We start from the raw sequence: 14,093 nt of genomic DNA, 5'->3' as shown, positions 1-14,093 counted from the left end.
GAATGGCGGTGCTGGCTCGAAGGGCCGAACGGCCGACTCCTGCACCTGTTTTCTATGTTTCTATGTAAACTTCCGGTAGTGTACAGGGAGTGGATGTAAAAGTGGGATGCCGTAGAACTAGTGTGACCGGTTGATGAATGATCTGCAGGGAATGCACACGGTGGGCCGAAGAGGCCTGTTTCCAAGCTGTATCTTTCAATCAATCAATCAATCAATCAATCAATCAATCAATCAATCAATCAATCAATCAATCAATCAATCAATCAATCAATCAATCAATCAATCAATCAATCAATCAATCAATCAATCAATCAATCAATCAATCAATCAATCAATCAATCAATCAATCAATCAATCAATCAATCAATCAATCAATCAATCAATCAATCAATCAATCAATCAATCAATCAATCAATCAATCAATCAATCAATCAATCAATCAATCAATCAATCAATCAATCAATCAATCAATCAATCAATCAATCAATCAATCAATCAATCAATCAATCAATCAATCAATCAATCAATCAATCAATCAATCAATCAATCAATCAATCAATCAATCAATCAATCAATCAATCAATCAATCAATCATCTATATACTAAAACTCTCGTTTGTTTGTATGTTTGTTCCTGAACGACAATTTTAGGCCCACCTTACTCACCATCACCCCTTTGGTGCTAATGGAAGAATTTTCATTGAAATCGGTGTTATATATTTAAAGTTATTCACATTTTAAAGTTTAAATCTATCTCCTAGGGAGGGAGGGAGAGGGGAGGAGGGAGGATAAGGGGGGTTGATGGGGATGGAGTGGGGGGGAGGGGAAGGGGAGGGAGGGGAAGAGCAGAGGGTGCTGTACCAATGCACGAGATGTTTGGGCCCAATGGGTCCACTTGGTCTAGTCAGTACTAGAAGGCGTAACATTTACAGGGTTCTGGATGAAGAGTGAATGGGCCAAGTGAATAGCTCTTTGAAAAGGCCAGCACAAATTTGACAGGCCAAAAGGCCTTATTTGCACCGTGAAAATCAGCTCTTTCCAAGTGCATGTTATTAATAATTTCCTTTGTTTTGGTTATAGCATGCAAGTGGCCTGAATGTCTTGGTGCGGAACCTGTACGCGCTGCAAGAGGAGCGTGTCGAAGCTTATAGGCTGTTTGATTTGTGAGTCAATGTTCCTACCTTACCAACATATTCAGTACCACTTTCCACAATTTAAAAAAATGTTTGAAAAGAACACAAATCCCCCAATGTCCACATTTATTGTTACACGGACTTAGGGTTGCCAACTTCCTCACTCCCAAATAAGGGACAAAGGGTGACGTCACCACCCCGCGCCCCACGTGACCTCATCCAGCCAGCGGCCACGTGCTCCCGCTCCACCAATGGCGGGGCGGTGACGTCTCCCTTTGTCCCTTATTTGGGAGCGAGGAAGTTGGCAACCCTACTAATACGGGACAAGGGCGGTCCCCTACGGGACAAACTAATTTAGCTCAAAATACGGGATGTCCCGGCTAATAAGTGACAGTTAGCAACCCTACATGGACTGCACTGTTTCTCCCTCAGATGCATCTCTTGGCTCCAAAAATGCAATCTTACTTTAATAGACTGGTGATAAATACAAAATGCCGGAGTATCATATCATATCATATATATACAGCCGGAAACAGGCCTTTTCGGCCCTCCAAGTCCGTGCCGCCCAGTGATCCCCGTACATTAACACTATCCTACACCCACTAGGGACAATTTTTACATTTTACCCAGCCAATTAACCTACATACCTGTACGTCTTTGGAGTGTGGGAGGAAACCGAAGACCTCGGAGAAAACCCACGCAGGTCACGGGGAGAACGTACAAACTCCTTACAGTGCAGCACCCGTAGTCAGGATCGAACCTGAGTCTCCGGCGCTGCATTCGCTGTAAAGCAGCAACTCTACCGCTGCGCTACCGTGCCGTAACTCAGCACCAGGCAGGCAGCATCTCTGGAGAAAAGGAATGGGTGACATTTCGTGACTTCTTCAGACTGAGAGTCAGGGGAGAGGGAAACTAGAGGTATGGAAAGGTCCAGAATAAATCAGAGCCGGCACTGATGACCGAGCAAAAGTAGAGCCCACAATGGGTCCATTGCTGGTCGCGGGAGAGTTGACAACGAAGGGGTGTATGGATGCGAACAGTGAAACTAGTAGGACAACCATGGTGGGGGAGGGACAAAGAGGGGATGAAGGGGTTAATTGAAATTAGGGAAATCAAGGGGTAGGCCATTTAGAACGGAGATGAGGGAAAACTTTTTCAGTCAGAGAGTTGTAAATCTGTGGAATTCTCTGCCTCAGAAGGCAGTGGAGGCCAATTCTCTGGATGCTTTCAAGTGAACGTTAGATAGAGCTCATAATGATAGCGGAGTCAGGGGGTATGGGGAGAGAGCAGGAACGGGGTACTGATTGTGGTTGATCAGCCATGATTGTGGTTGATCAGCCATGATCACAGTGTGGCGGTGCTGGCTCGAAGGGCCGAATGGCCTACTCCTGCACCTATTGTCTATTGTCTATTGCCCAATCTTCTTTGAAGGGCCTCGACCTGAAACGTCACCCATTCCTTTTCTCCCGAGATGCTGCCTGACCCGCTGAGTTACTCCAGCTTTTTGTGTCTGCCTTCTTTTCCAAAAGTCTCTTTCTTTTTCCAGAGCCTCGAGCCCATCAGATTTTTCCGGGGATTATAAATTTTTTCATGATTCGTACAGTTTCGGTTGCCAGTGTCTGCTGCATTTTACTTGTTAAACCCTCTCAATTCCCTGCCCATCTGGCTCACATTCCAAATGAACGAAACGAGTTTATCTGTGGAAGTCAAACAAGTCGATACAACTGCAGCACTGCAAGCTTTCCTGCATTAATTACATTGAGCGGAGCATAACTTGACATGTTGCACAACGCAGCAGAAATCACTTTGAGCTCTCGTTTCATCCAAAACCATTCAATTTAGTTTGTACAATTTTTGCATTGCATTATCGCGATGATTTTTTCTTCTGTTTTTTCCTGTTCTCAACTCACTCACTTGATCTGAATGTCACTCCCATTCCCTTGCTCCCTTTCCACCCTTTCGCCCACTTTCTTACCCTTGGTCTGCTCAACCTTACCTTTTCTATCTCGCCCTGCCTATTAACCTCCTACTTTATCACTCACCACACCCTTCGTCCGTTGCCTCTCAATTTCATGCCTCTAATCTGTCTTTCTCTTCTCGGCCCAAACCTTCCCACACCCACCCTTCCCATAATCTTGCATGCGTAGGAAAATAACAGCAGGCGCTGGTTCAAATCGAAGGTAGACGCAAAATGCTGGGGTAACTCAGCGGGTCAGGCAGCATCTCAGGAGAGAAGGAATGGGTGCCGTATCGGGTCGAGACTCTTCTTCAGACTGATGGATCTTGCATCCTCACTTTCAACACCTCCCCACTCACTCCCTTCGCTGTTCCCGTGTTGCCTTTTCCTCTCCACCGCCCCAATGGCTCACATCCATCCCCCCCCATCCCCAACATGGCTTCCTCCCTCCCAGTGTCCCATACTGTCTGGTGTTTTTCCCATCCAGCTCCTCAATGCTATTTTCTACTCTCCCACCTCTTTCTGGAGTCCCCCCCCGCCCCCTCTCCCCCCCCCCCCCCCCCCCCCCCCCCCCCGCCATTTCCATCCCCCACTCAATTCCTGATATTTCCCCTACCACACACCCTCTCTCCAGCATTCCCCCACTTCCTTTCTGACCCCTCCCCCCGACCTTCTCTTCCCTTCCCTTCTCTCTCTCCCCCCCCCCTCCACTCCACTGCCCTCTTCGACCCACCACCACATCTCCCTGCTCATTCTTGAGGCCTTCCTAGGCTTTCTCTCAATAGACAATAGGTGCAGGAGTAGGCCATTCGGCCCTTCGAGCCAGCACTGCCATTCAATGTGATCATGGCTGATCATTCTCAATCAGTACCCCGTTCCTGCCTTCTCCCCATACCCCCTGACTCCGCTATCCTTAAGAGCTCTCCACTGATCTCAACTAACGGTATGGAACCTGGCCCAGGTTACCTCATGATCGTAAGTTCCAGGAGCAGAATTGGGCCATTCGGCCCATCGAGTCTACTGCGCCATTCAATCATGGCTGATCTATCTTTCCCTCTCAACCCCATTCTTCTGACTTCTCCCGATAACTCCTGACACCGGTACTAATCAAGAATCTTATCAATCTCCACCTTAAAAAATGTCCATTGACATGACCTGCACAGCCTTCTGTGGCAATGAATTGCACAGATTCACCACCATCGCAAGATAAGGGGATATTGTAAAAAAAAAAATCATAGGCACCTTTGATCATTATAAATGACTGTATTTATTCACAAAATGCTGGAGTAACTCAGCAGGTCAGGCAGCATCTCAGGAGGGAAGGAATGGGAGAAGAAATGACCGGTTCTTTCCTCTCTGCTCTCTTTTCCAGAGGACACCAGGCGTATCTGCGCTCGGCTCCTAACTACGACTTCATCAGGTACCGGCAGCTTGTCCACGAAATCACACAGGCCTTCAACCGCATCTCAAAGGAAGTCATTCAACTCGGGGACCGGTTTAACGAGGAGTTTGACCGCCCAGACCTCTCGAAACACATCGAAAGAATTCAGGAACGGGAGCAGGAGAAACTGGCGCTGGTACGTGGCTGGGGTGTGGTGAAGGCAATGGGGGGGTAACTGGGGTGAGGCGGGACACCGCGGCAGAGGGTGTAGAGGTTGACGGAGCGGAGATGGTGGAATTGCAGATGATACAAAGCTGGGTGGTAGTGTGAACTGTGAGGAAGATGCTATGAGGTTGCAGGGTGACTTGGACAGGTTGTGTGAGTGGGCGGATGCATGGCAGATGCAGTTTAATGTGGATAAGTGTGAGGTTATCCACTTTGGTGGTAAGAATAGGAAGGCAGAGTATTATCTGAATGGTGTCAAGTTAGGAACAGGGGACGTACAACGAGATCTGGGTGTCCTGGTGCATTAGTCACTGAAAGGAAGCATGCAGGTACAGCAGGCAGTGAAGAAAGCCAATGGATTGTTGGCCTTCATAACAAGAGGAGTTGAGTATAGGAGCAAAGAGGTCCTTCTGCAGTTGTACAGGGCCCTAGTGAGACCGCACCTGGCGGGTCTGTCATATGTTGAAAGACTGGAGCGACTAGGCTTTTATACACTGGAATTTAGAAGGATGAGAGGGGATCTTATCGAACCGTATAAGATTATTAAAGGGTTGGACACGTTAGAGGCAGGAAACATGTTCCCAATGTTGGGGGAGTCCAGAGCAAGGGGCCACAGTTTAAGAATAAGGGGTAGGCCATTTAGAACTGAGATGAGGAAAAACTTTTTCAGTCAGAGAGTTGTGAATCTGTGGAATTCTCTGCCTCAGAAGGCAGTGGAGGCCAATTCTCTGAATGCATTCAAGAGAGAGCTAGATAGAGCTCTTAAAGATAGCGGAGTCAGGGGGTAGGGGGAGAAGGTAGGAACGGGGTACTGATTGAGAATGATCAGCCATGATCACATTAAATGGTGGTGCTGGCTCGAAGGGCCAAATGGCCTCCTCCTGCACCTATTGTCTATTGTCTATTGTCCACTGATTCACCACCCTCTGACTACAGAAATTTCTCCTCATCTTCTTCCTAAAAGAACGTCCTTTAATTCTGACGCTGCGACCTCTAATCCTCGACTCTCCCACTGGTTGAAACATTCTCTATTGTCTATTGAATGTATTGAATGTAAAGAGGTTGTGTTTTGCTAGTCGTTGGAGACAAGTAAGGACAAGTCGTGTCCAGTGGGAAGAAGACCAATCACCAGAGGTCACAGTGTTAAGGTGATTAGCAAAAGAGACAGACGGAAGATGAGGATTTTAGTTTAATGCAATGAGTTTCTGCGACCTGGAATGATCTGCTTGGAAGAGACGTGGAAGCGATAGGAGAAACTAGGAACTGCAGATGCTGGTTTATACCAAGGATAGACACAAAGTGATGGAGTAACTCAGCAGGTCAGGCAGCATCTCTGGCGAAAAAGGATGAGTGACGTTTTGTGTGGGGACCCTTCTCCAGACACGTTTCGGGTCTCGACCCAAAACGTCACCCATCCTTTTTCTCCGGAGATGCTGCCTGACCTTCTGAGCTACTCCAGCGCTTTGTGACTATCTAAAAGCAATGGGAACGTTGAAAAATGAAATGGATAAATATTTGTGGCCGCCATTGGTGGAGCGGGAGCACGTGGCCACTGGCTGGGTGAGGTCATGTGGGGCGCGGGGCGGTGACGTCACCCTTTGTCCCTTCTTTGGGAGTGAGGAAGTTGGCAACCCTACTAACACAGGACAAGGGCGGTCCCGTACGGGACAAACCAATTTAGCCCAAAATACAGGATGTCCCGGCTAATACGGGACAGTTGGCAACTCTAGCCACTGGGTATGATACTGAACGGTGGCCCTGGGGGATCATAAGACATGGGCTCAGAATTATGCCATTCGGCCCATCAAGTTACCTTACCGGCCCCATTGGCAAAATGTGAAACTATCCCTCCCCGCTTGTGAAATTCATTGAGCGATCAGTTGATTAACTTTACCCCATCAAACTCCATCATGGTTCAAGATCTCCGCGTCAGATTACACCTTAACCTTTGCTTTCCTGGAGAGATGAACCCTGCCTTTCACAATTGCAATCGTGTCTTCGTAGGTCAGACCAGGCTTTAGAAGACAACGTTTTGCTTAAGATCTGAGCTTCACGAGCTCAAGGCTCTCACAGCCCCAAACGTTGGATCAGAGAGTGGCCGAGAGGTTTGGGGGACAAGTAGACTCGGAACTAGCCACGGGGGCAGGCCAGGCGGGCACTAACTGCCTGCCCCAACCTGTTGGGTATCTTACAATGCCCGTCAGGGCTCAATCTGAATTTTGTGTTGGTTCAATACAGTTGAGGAAACAAAGTTGCTCGGGGCCACATGGTGGCGCAGCGGTAGAGTTGCTGCCTTACAGCACTGGAGACCCGGGTTCAATCCTGACAGCGGGCGCTGTCTGTACGGAGTTTGCACGTTCCCCCTGTGACCGCGTGGGTTTTCTCCGGGTGCTCTGGTTGGTTTCCACCCACACTCCAAAGACGTGCAGGTTTGTAGGTTAATTGGCTTTGGTAAAATTGTAAATCGCCCCTGGTGTGTAGGATAGTGCTAGTGTACGGGGTGATCACTGATCGGTGTGGACTCGGTGGGCCAAAGGGCCTGTTTCGGCATGTACCTCTAAAGTACAAAGTGAAATGCATCAAATATCCTGTGGCAGGGACAGCGTGGTTTAGAGAGGAAGGCTCCAAGAGTTGTAAGATATTGATGAAGTTTCTATTCTTGTTCTTCAGACGGCTCAACTGCAACATGCCAAGCAGAATGCACTGGACTATCCGGGCAATGAAACTCACCAGGAAGAGGCTCTGGAACTGAAGCACAGGTGGGAACATGGCATCATCCCTCCATTCCCAGCCTGGCTGCCTTATGTGCTCACCGCCAGGTCCCAGTCTGCTGCTTTCCCAAACCGCTCGGACACTCTCCGATCCAACGCTTGGGCCAGTGAGAACCTTGAGCTCATGGAGCTCAGATTTTGAGCAAAATATTGTCTTGTAAAGCCTGGTTTGACCTACAAAGACACGATTCCAATTGTGAAAGATTGTACCAGCTAGGCTGTATAGGAAAATATTTTAAATTAAAAAAACCTAAAACAACACAGTCGCTGGTGGAGGCTCGCTCAGTCCGCCTTAACCTACCTGATCTCCCGGTGGCTCAGCACTTCAACTCCCCCTCCCACTCCCAGACTGACCTTTGTCCTGGACCTCCTCTAGTGCCATAATGAGGCCCACCGGAAATTGGAGGAACAGCACCTCATATTTCGCTTGGGCAGCTTGCAGCCCAGCGGTATGAACATTGACTTCTCCAACTTTAGATTGTCCCTCTCTTCCCCTCCCCCTTCCCAGTTCTCCCACTGTCTTCCTGTCTCCACCTATATCCTTCCTTTGTCCCGCCCCCCTAACATCAGTCTGAAGAAAGATCTCGACCTGAAACGTCACCCATTCCCTCTCTCCAGGGATGCTGCCTGACCTGCTGAGTTACTCCGGCATTTTGTGATACCTTGTGGTACCAGCTAGGCTCACGTCTCTGGGAAAGCAAAGGTTGTGGTGTGATCTGATGTGGAGATCTTGAATCACGATGGAGTTTGATGGGGCAAAGTTAATGGCACTCATTGAAATCAGGCCCCTGACTTTAAATACAGAGCAGGCGCTTGGAAATCCAGTTGAGATTCAAGGGGAAACCTTTCCCGAGAGTTTGGTGGGAATGTGAAACACACTCCCGCCTGGAATACTGGCAGCACAAACGCGGTTTGAAAGGAAGCTTGATAAAATTACAAGAAAACAAAGAACAGTAAGATATAATGGGAGGCTGGGAGATGATATATATGGTACATAAAGACCAGAACACACTAACCAGGCCTAACAGCCTCTTTTAAGATTAACCATCTACGATACACCTATGACCTGCTGATGGGAGTTAAGGTGTCACTCCAGCCACCGTAGCTCTGTTTTGCTGCACTCCCTGGCCTTTCCCCAATACCCTGGTCCAGACAGAGAAGTCATCCTGGGATCCTGAGATAGACACAAAAAGCTGCAGTAACTCAGCGGGTCAGACAGCATCTCTGGAGAAAAGGAATAGGTGACATTTCAGGTCGAGACCCTTCTTCATCCTGGGATCCTCCTCCTAACTTGCTGTTGGGCAAGGACTAAATGGAATTAATTCTTGCTATTGAGGGCGTGCAGCGTAGGTTTACTAGGTTAATTCCCGGAATGGCGGGACTGTCATATGTTGAAAGACTGGAGCGACTAGGCTTGTATACACTGGAATTTAGAAGGATGAGAGGAGATCTTAATCGAAACGTATAAGATTATTAAGGGATTATTAAGGGATTATTAAGGGGTTGGACATGTTAGAGGCAGGAAACATGTTCCCAATGTTGGGGGAATCCAGAACCAGGGGCCACATTTTAAGAATAAGGGGTGGGCCATTTAGAACTGAGATGAGGAAAAAACTTTTTCAGTCAGAGAGTTGTAAATCTGTGGAATTCTCTGCCTCAGAAGACAGTGGAGGCCAATTCTCTGAATGCATTCAAGAGAGAGCTAGATAGAGCTCTTAAGGATAACGGAGTCAGGGGGTATGGGGAGAAGGCAGGAACGGGGTACTGATTGAAAATGATCAGCCATGATCACATTGAATGGCGGTGCTGGCTCGAAGGGCCGAATGGCCTCCTCCTGCACCTATTGTCTATTGTCTATTGTCTGTTGACAAGTCGTCATCTCATTTATAGTTTTAACTAACTCCGACGGGCAAATTCAGAATCTTCACAATTCACATTGTCACCACCAGTGATGTTTCTCAGAGTGATTATCGAGTAGCTGAATTTTCTATCTCTCTATCTTGTCCCCTGCCATGTTAAATGCTCTTGATTGTAATTGCTGTCGGTACCCTCTGGACTGAGATTGGTTAGGGAGAGGGTACATGGTGATGGTAGTGGTTGTGGCGTTTCTCCTCCATTCACCATCAATGGTCCTGGAAACCATCCCTCCTCCTCCTTGCGAGAAGGTGTCAGTGCAAGGCGCGTGGTATAATTGACCTTGGCTGCAAAGCACTGCCCTTCCCATAGCTTGCCTCTGCACACTGACTAGGCGTGTCACGTACTGTTGCTTTGACAAGATTTGAGAGAGAAACCTGTAGTCAAGTCAAGTCAAGTCAAGTTTCTTTGTCACATACACATACACGATGTGCAGTGAAATGAAAGTGGCAATGCCTGCGGATTGTGCACAAAAAAGAATTACAGTTGCAGCATATAAATAAAGTTAATAAAGTTAATATAGAGAAGACAAAATTTAGTCCCTGGAGTTATAAAAGTTGACAGTCCTGATGGCCTGTGGGAAGAAACTCCGTCTCATCCTCTCCGTTTTCACAGCGTGACAGCGGAGGCGCTTGCCTGACCGTAGCAGCTGGAACAGTCCGTTGCTAGAGTGGTCACGGCGCAGGTTGGAGAAGTTGGGCGGCACAGTGGGGCAATTGGGCAGCACAATGGCGCAGTGCTAGAGTTGCTGCCTTACAGCGCTAGAGACCTGGGTTCGATCCTGACCATGGGCGCTGTCTGCACGTAGTTTGCACGTACTCCCTGCGACCGCATGGGTTTTCTCCTGGAGCTCTGATTTCCTCCCACGCCCCAAAGAAACGCAGGTTTGTAGGTTAATTGGCTTTGGTAAAATATTGTAAATTGTCCCTAGTGTGTAGGATAGTGCTAGTGTTTAGGATGATTACTGGTTGGCGTGGACTCGGTGGGCCGGAATATTTCTAAAATCCGCACTGTATCTCTAAAGTCTGAATTATCTGCGCTCACTGTACCTCTAAAATCTAAAGTGTGAAAGCACTAAAGTGTGAGAGTATTTGTGGTGAATCAATTCTCACCAATTCTGATTTTACTGAACATTTATCACCTTCTCCAGGATTAATAAAACCATCGAGGCAATCAACGAGATTCTCCAGGACTTCAAATACGATTCAGAAGAGATTGAATCCTGTGGATAGGACAATGAAAGTGGGGAGCAATGAAGATCAGGCCGGGCCGCTGGACAGAGCATAAAGCCACACCTTTAGAGTCTTCCTGCCTGCAATGTCCAGGGTTGGCTTCCTCACCCCTCCCGAGGCTGGCGTTTCTGCCATTTTGTACCACTTCACTACTTGGCAGGAGGTTTGTGTCCTCGCGTATTGGACTGAGACAAGTTAATTCTCGGAGACTTACACAGGATATGCGGGGGGCTTACTTTCAGAAAAAGGTGCCTGGAATAATGACCTCCCTCTGCTGAGAACTCGTTGACACAGTTAGATGGGACATTCTCATGGGACCTTGGCCTTCATTGCATTCACTGAGCTCGTGGTCTCTGATAATCTGCGTGTAACCTTCACCCCACCAAGCACATCCTTCTGTGGATTAAACGCTCCTCCCTTATCACAGCAGTATCCTGTGCCTGTAACACAAGTACCTGCCTTCAACGATGTGGTCCAGCACCCCCTCTGGTTTGTCTCTTTCATGCCTTTGGTGCAGTGCGTGTGAATTATCCATTGAGTGGGTGAGGCTACCGCCCGTACACTGCCCTCCATAATGTTTGGGACAAAGACTTTTATTTGCCTCTGTACTCCACAATTTTTGAGATTTGTAATAGAAAAAAATCACATGTGGTTAAAGTGAAATGGGGGGGACTATGTATAAACACGGATATAATTTCTACATGGTGAAACCAAAATGTTTAAAAATGACCTTTATTAAAATCTGACAATATGCACGTTAACCACACGTGATTTTTTTATATTACAAATCTCAAATTGTGGAGTACAGAGGCAAATAAATAAATGATGGGTCTTTGTCCCGAACATTATGGAGGGCACTGTACATACTTGCCAATTTTAGACTTTGGAGATACAACGTGGAAACAGGCCCTTCGGCCCACTTGCTCCGTGCCGACCAGGGATCGCCCCATACACTAGCACTACCCTGCACACTCGGGACACTTTATACTTTACAGAAGCCAATTAACCTGCAAACATGTGTGTCTTTTGAATGTGGGAGGAAACCAGAGCACCCGGAGAAAATCCCACGCAGTCGCAGGGAGAACTTACAAACTCTGCAGAGACAGCAACCGTAGTCAGGATGGAACCTGGGTTTGACACCTACCCAGGCACCGACTGCACAAGAGCTGGCTGCTCTTGAAAAGGAGGAGCAGTCCCAGACACCTACCCAGGCACCGACTGCACAAGAGCTGGCTGCTCTTGAAAAGGAGGAGCAGTCCCAGACACCTACCCAGGCACCGACTGCACAAGAGCTGGCTGCTCTTGAAAAGGAGGAGCAGTCCCAGACACCTACCCAGGCACCGACTGCACAAGAGCTGGCTGCTCTTGAAAAGGAGGAGCAGTCCCAGACACCTACCCAGGCACCGACTGCACAAGAGCTGGCTGCTCTTGAAAAGGAGGAGCAGTCCTCTTACAGTTTGGCTTTCTGCCCAACCAATTGTTCACGCGCTTCTGATTGCAACATGCGCCTTAATTTAGTTCAACAAAGAAACTGACAAGTTACTAAAGAACTTTGTAAGGCACTGTAAGGCAGCATTTCTATCACTGCGCCACTGTGACACCACCATAATCCCCCTGCTTACCTGTGTAATAGGCAGGAATAGGGTGATGGAGGACAATGCCTTTGCTAGTTGAACCCATTGAGTCTTTGCCTCTATTCCCAGGCACACAAGAGGCTGAGGTTTAGAGGGGCCAGGGGCTGGGATGTATGTAGTGCCTTCTGGCGTTGCATGTTGATATCCATAGAAAAATAAATTGAACTGGGGGGGGTGGGAGGGGGTGAATTGTACTTCATAAAGGGTGTTAGATGGGCTGTACCCCTCCAGAACTTTCAGAAGGAACCAGAAGAGGGTGGCACGGTGGCACAGCGGTAGAGTTGCTGTCTTACAGCGTTTGCAGCGCCAGAGACCCGGGTTCGATCCTGACCACGGGCGCTGTCTGTACGGAGTTTGTACGTTCTCCCCGTGAGCGTGTGGGTTTTCTCTGAGATCTTCGGTTTCCTCCCACACTCTAAAGACGTACGGGTTTGTGGGTTATAATGGTAAATTGGTATAACTGTAAATTTAGATTTAGATTTAGAGATACAGTGCAGAAACGGGCCCTTTGGCCCACCGTGTCCGCGCCGCCCAGCGATCCTCGCACACTAACACTATCCTACACCCACTAGGGACAATTTTTACGTTTGCCCAGCCAATTAACCTACAAATCTGCACGTCTTTGGAGTGTGGGAGGAAACCAAAGATCTCGGAGAAAACCCACGGGGAGAACGTACAAACTCCGCACAGACAGCGCCCGTAGTCAGGATCGAACCTGAGTCTCCGGCGCTGCATTCGCTGTAAGGCAGCAACTCTACCACTGCGCACGATGCACTAATTGTCCTTAGTGTGTGTAGGATAGTGTTAGTGTGCGGGGATCGCTGGTCAGTGTGGACTCGGTGGACTCTTTTAACGCTCTGAATCTCTAAACTAAAATAAAGAGAGATGGCGTGATATAGAAAGTGAAGATCTGTGTTCACAACATGTGCTCTCTGACACTGTTTCTGAATGTCTAAGGAACGTGCAGGGCGATTTCCAGTTGTCCAAGCTTCATGAGTAGGATGAACCAGTTGCAACGTTATCATTGGTATTTTATCTTCACTCCATTTACCTGCCTTCGCTTGACATCTCTCGATACCTCACTCAGCTCATAAAAATGTCTGGAAAGCCCCTTTGAACCTGGGCACCTGTAACCTTTTGGAGGTGAAAGTTTCAGAGTTCCACCGCCCTTTGAGCCAGGGCCCAGTGGTTTGTGCAGCTTACTGCTCCTGAACGCATCTATGTTGTCACATGACCTCATCCCCTTACTGCATGTGAATGCTGAGCTGTTAGTGAGGGGCCTGGATAATGTCTCCTTTACATCGTTAACCTTATATGTTTCCGCTACAAATTATGTACAGATGCTCCTCGACTTACGATGCTTCGACTTACGATATTTCGATTTCACGAAGGTGAAAAGCGATACACGTTCAGTAGAAACCGCACTTCGAATTTTGAATTTCGATCTTTTTCCGGGCTAGCGATATGTGGTACGATACTCTCTCTTGATGCTGGGCAACGGCAGCGAGCCACAGCTCCCAGTCGGCCACGCCTGTTAGATGATTTTGCCCAACTGTAGGCTGATGTAAGTGTTCTGAGTACGTGTAAGTTAGGCTAGGCTAGTCTATGATGTTCGGTAGGTTAGGTGGCTATGATGTTGGGTAGGTTAGGTGGCTATGATGTTCGGTAGGTTAGGTGGCTATGATGTTCGATAGGTTAGGTGGCTATGATGTTGGGTATGTTAGGGGGATATGATGTTCAGTAGGTTAGGTGGCTATGATGTTCGGTAGGTTAGGTGGCTATGATGTTCGGTAGATTAGGGGGATATGATGTTCGGTAGGTTAGGTGGCTATGATGTTCGGTTGGTT

General features: G+C 48.0%; 1 protein-coding gene across 1 annotated transcript in view; it reads left to right on the top strand.

Annotated features, from left to right (window-relative positions):
- Positions 1–12,390, top strand: part of rex1bd (required for excision 1-B domain containing) — a 17,087-nt gene extending 4,697 nt beyond the window's left edge. Inside the window, exons 2-5 of the mRNA XM_078423643.1 lie at positions 1,080–1,162; positions 4,462–4,666; positions 7,366–7,454; positions 10,531–12,390. Coding sequence (XP_078279769.1) covers positions 1,080–1,162; positions 4,462–4,666; positions 7,366–7,454; positions 10,531–10,612 — 459 coding nt within the window. The 3' untranslated portion in view covers positions 10,613–12,390. The remainder of the gene's footprint in view (positions 1–1,079; positions 1,163–4,461; positions 4,667–7,365; positions 7,455–10,530) is intronic.
- Positions 12,391–14,093: the final 1,703 nt, after the last annotated feature.

This window comes from Rhinoraja longicauda, chromosome 28 (genome assembly GCF_053455715.1).
Source record: "Rhinoraja longicauda isolate Sanriku21f chromosome 28, sRhiLon1.1, whole genome shotgun sequence".
NCBI classification, from domain to species: Eukaryota; Metazoa; Chordata; class Chondrichthyes; order Rajiformes; family Arhynchobatidae; genus Rhinoraja; species Rhinoraja longicauda.
This window is presented reverse-complemented; position numbering and strand designations above follow the sequence as displayed.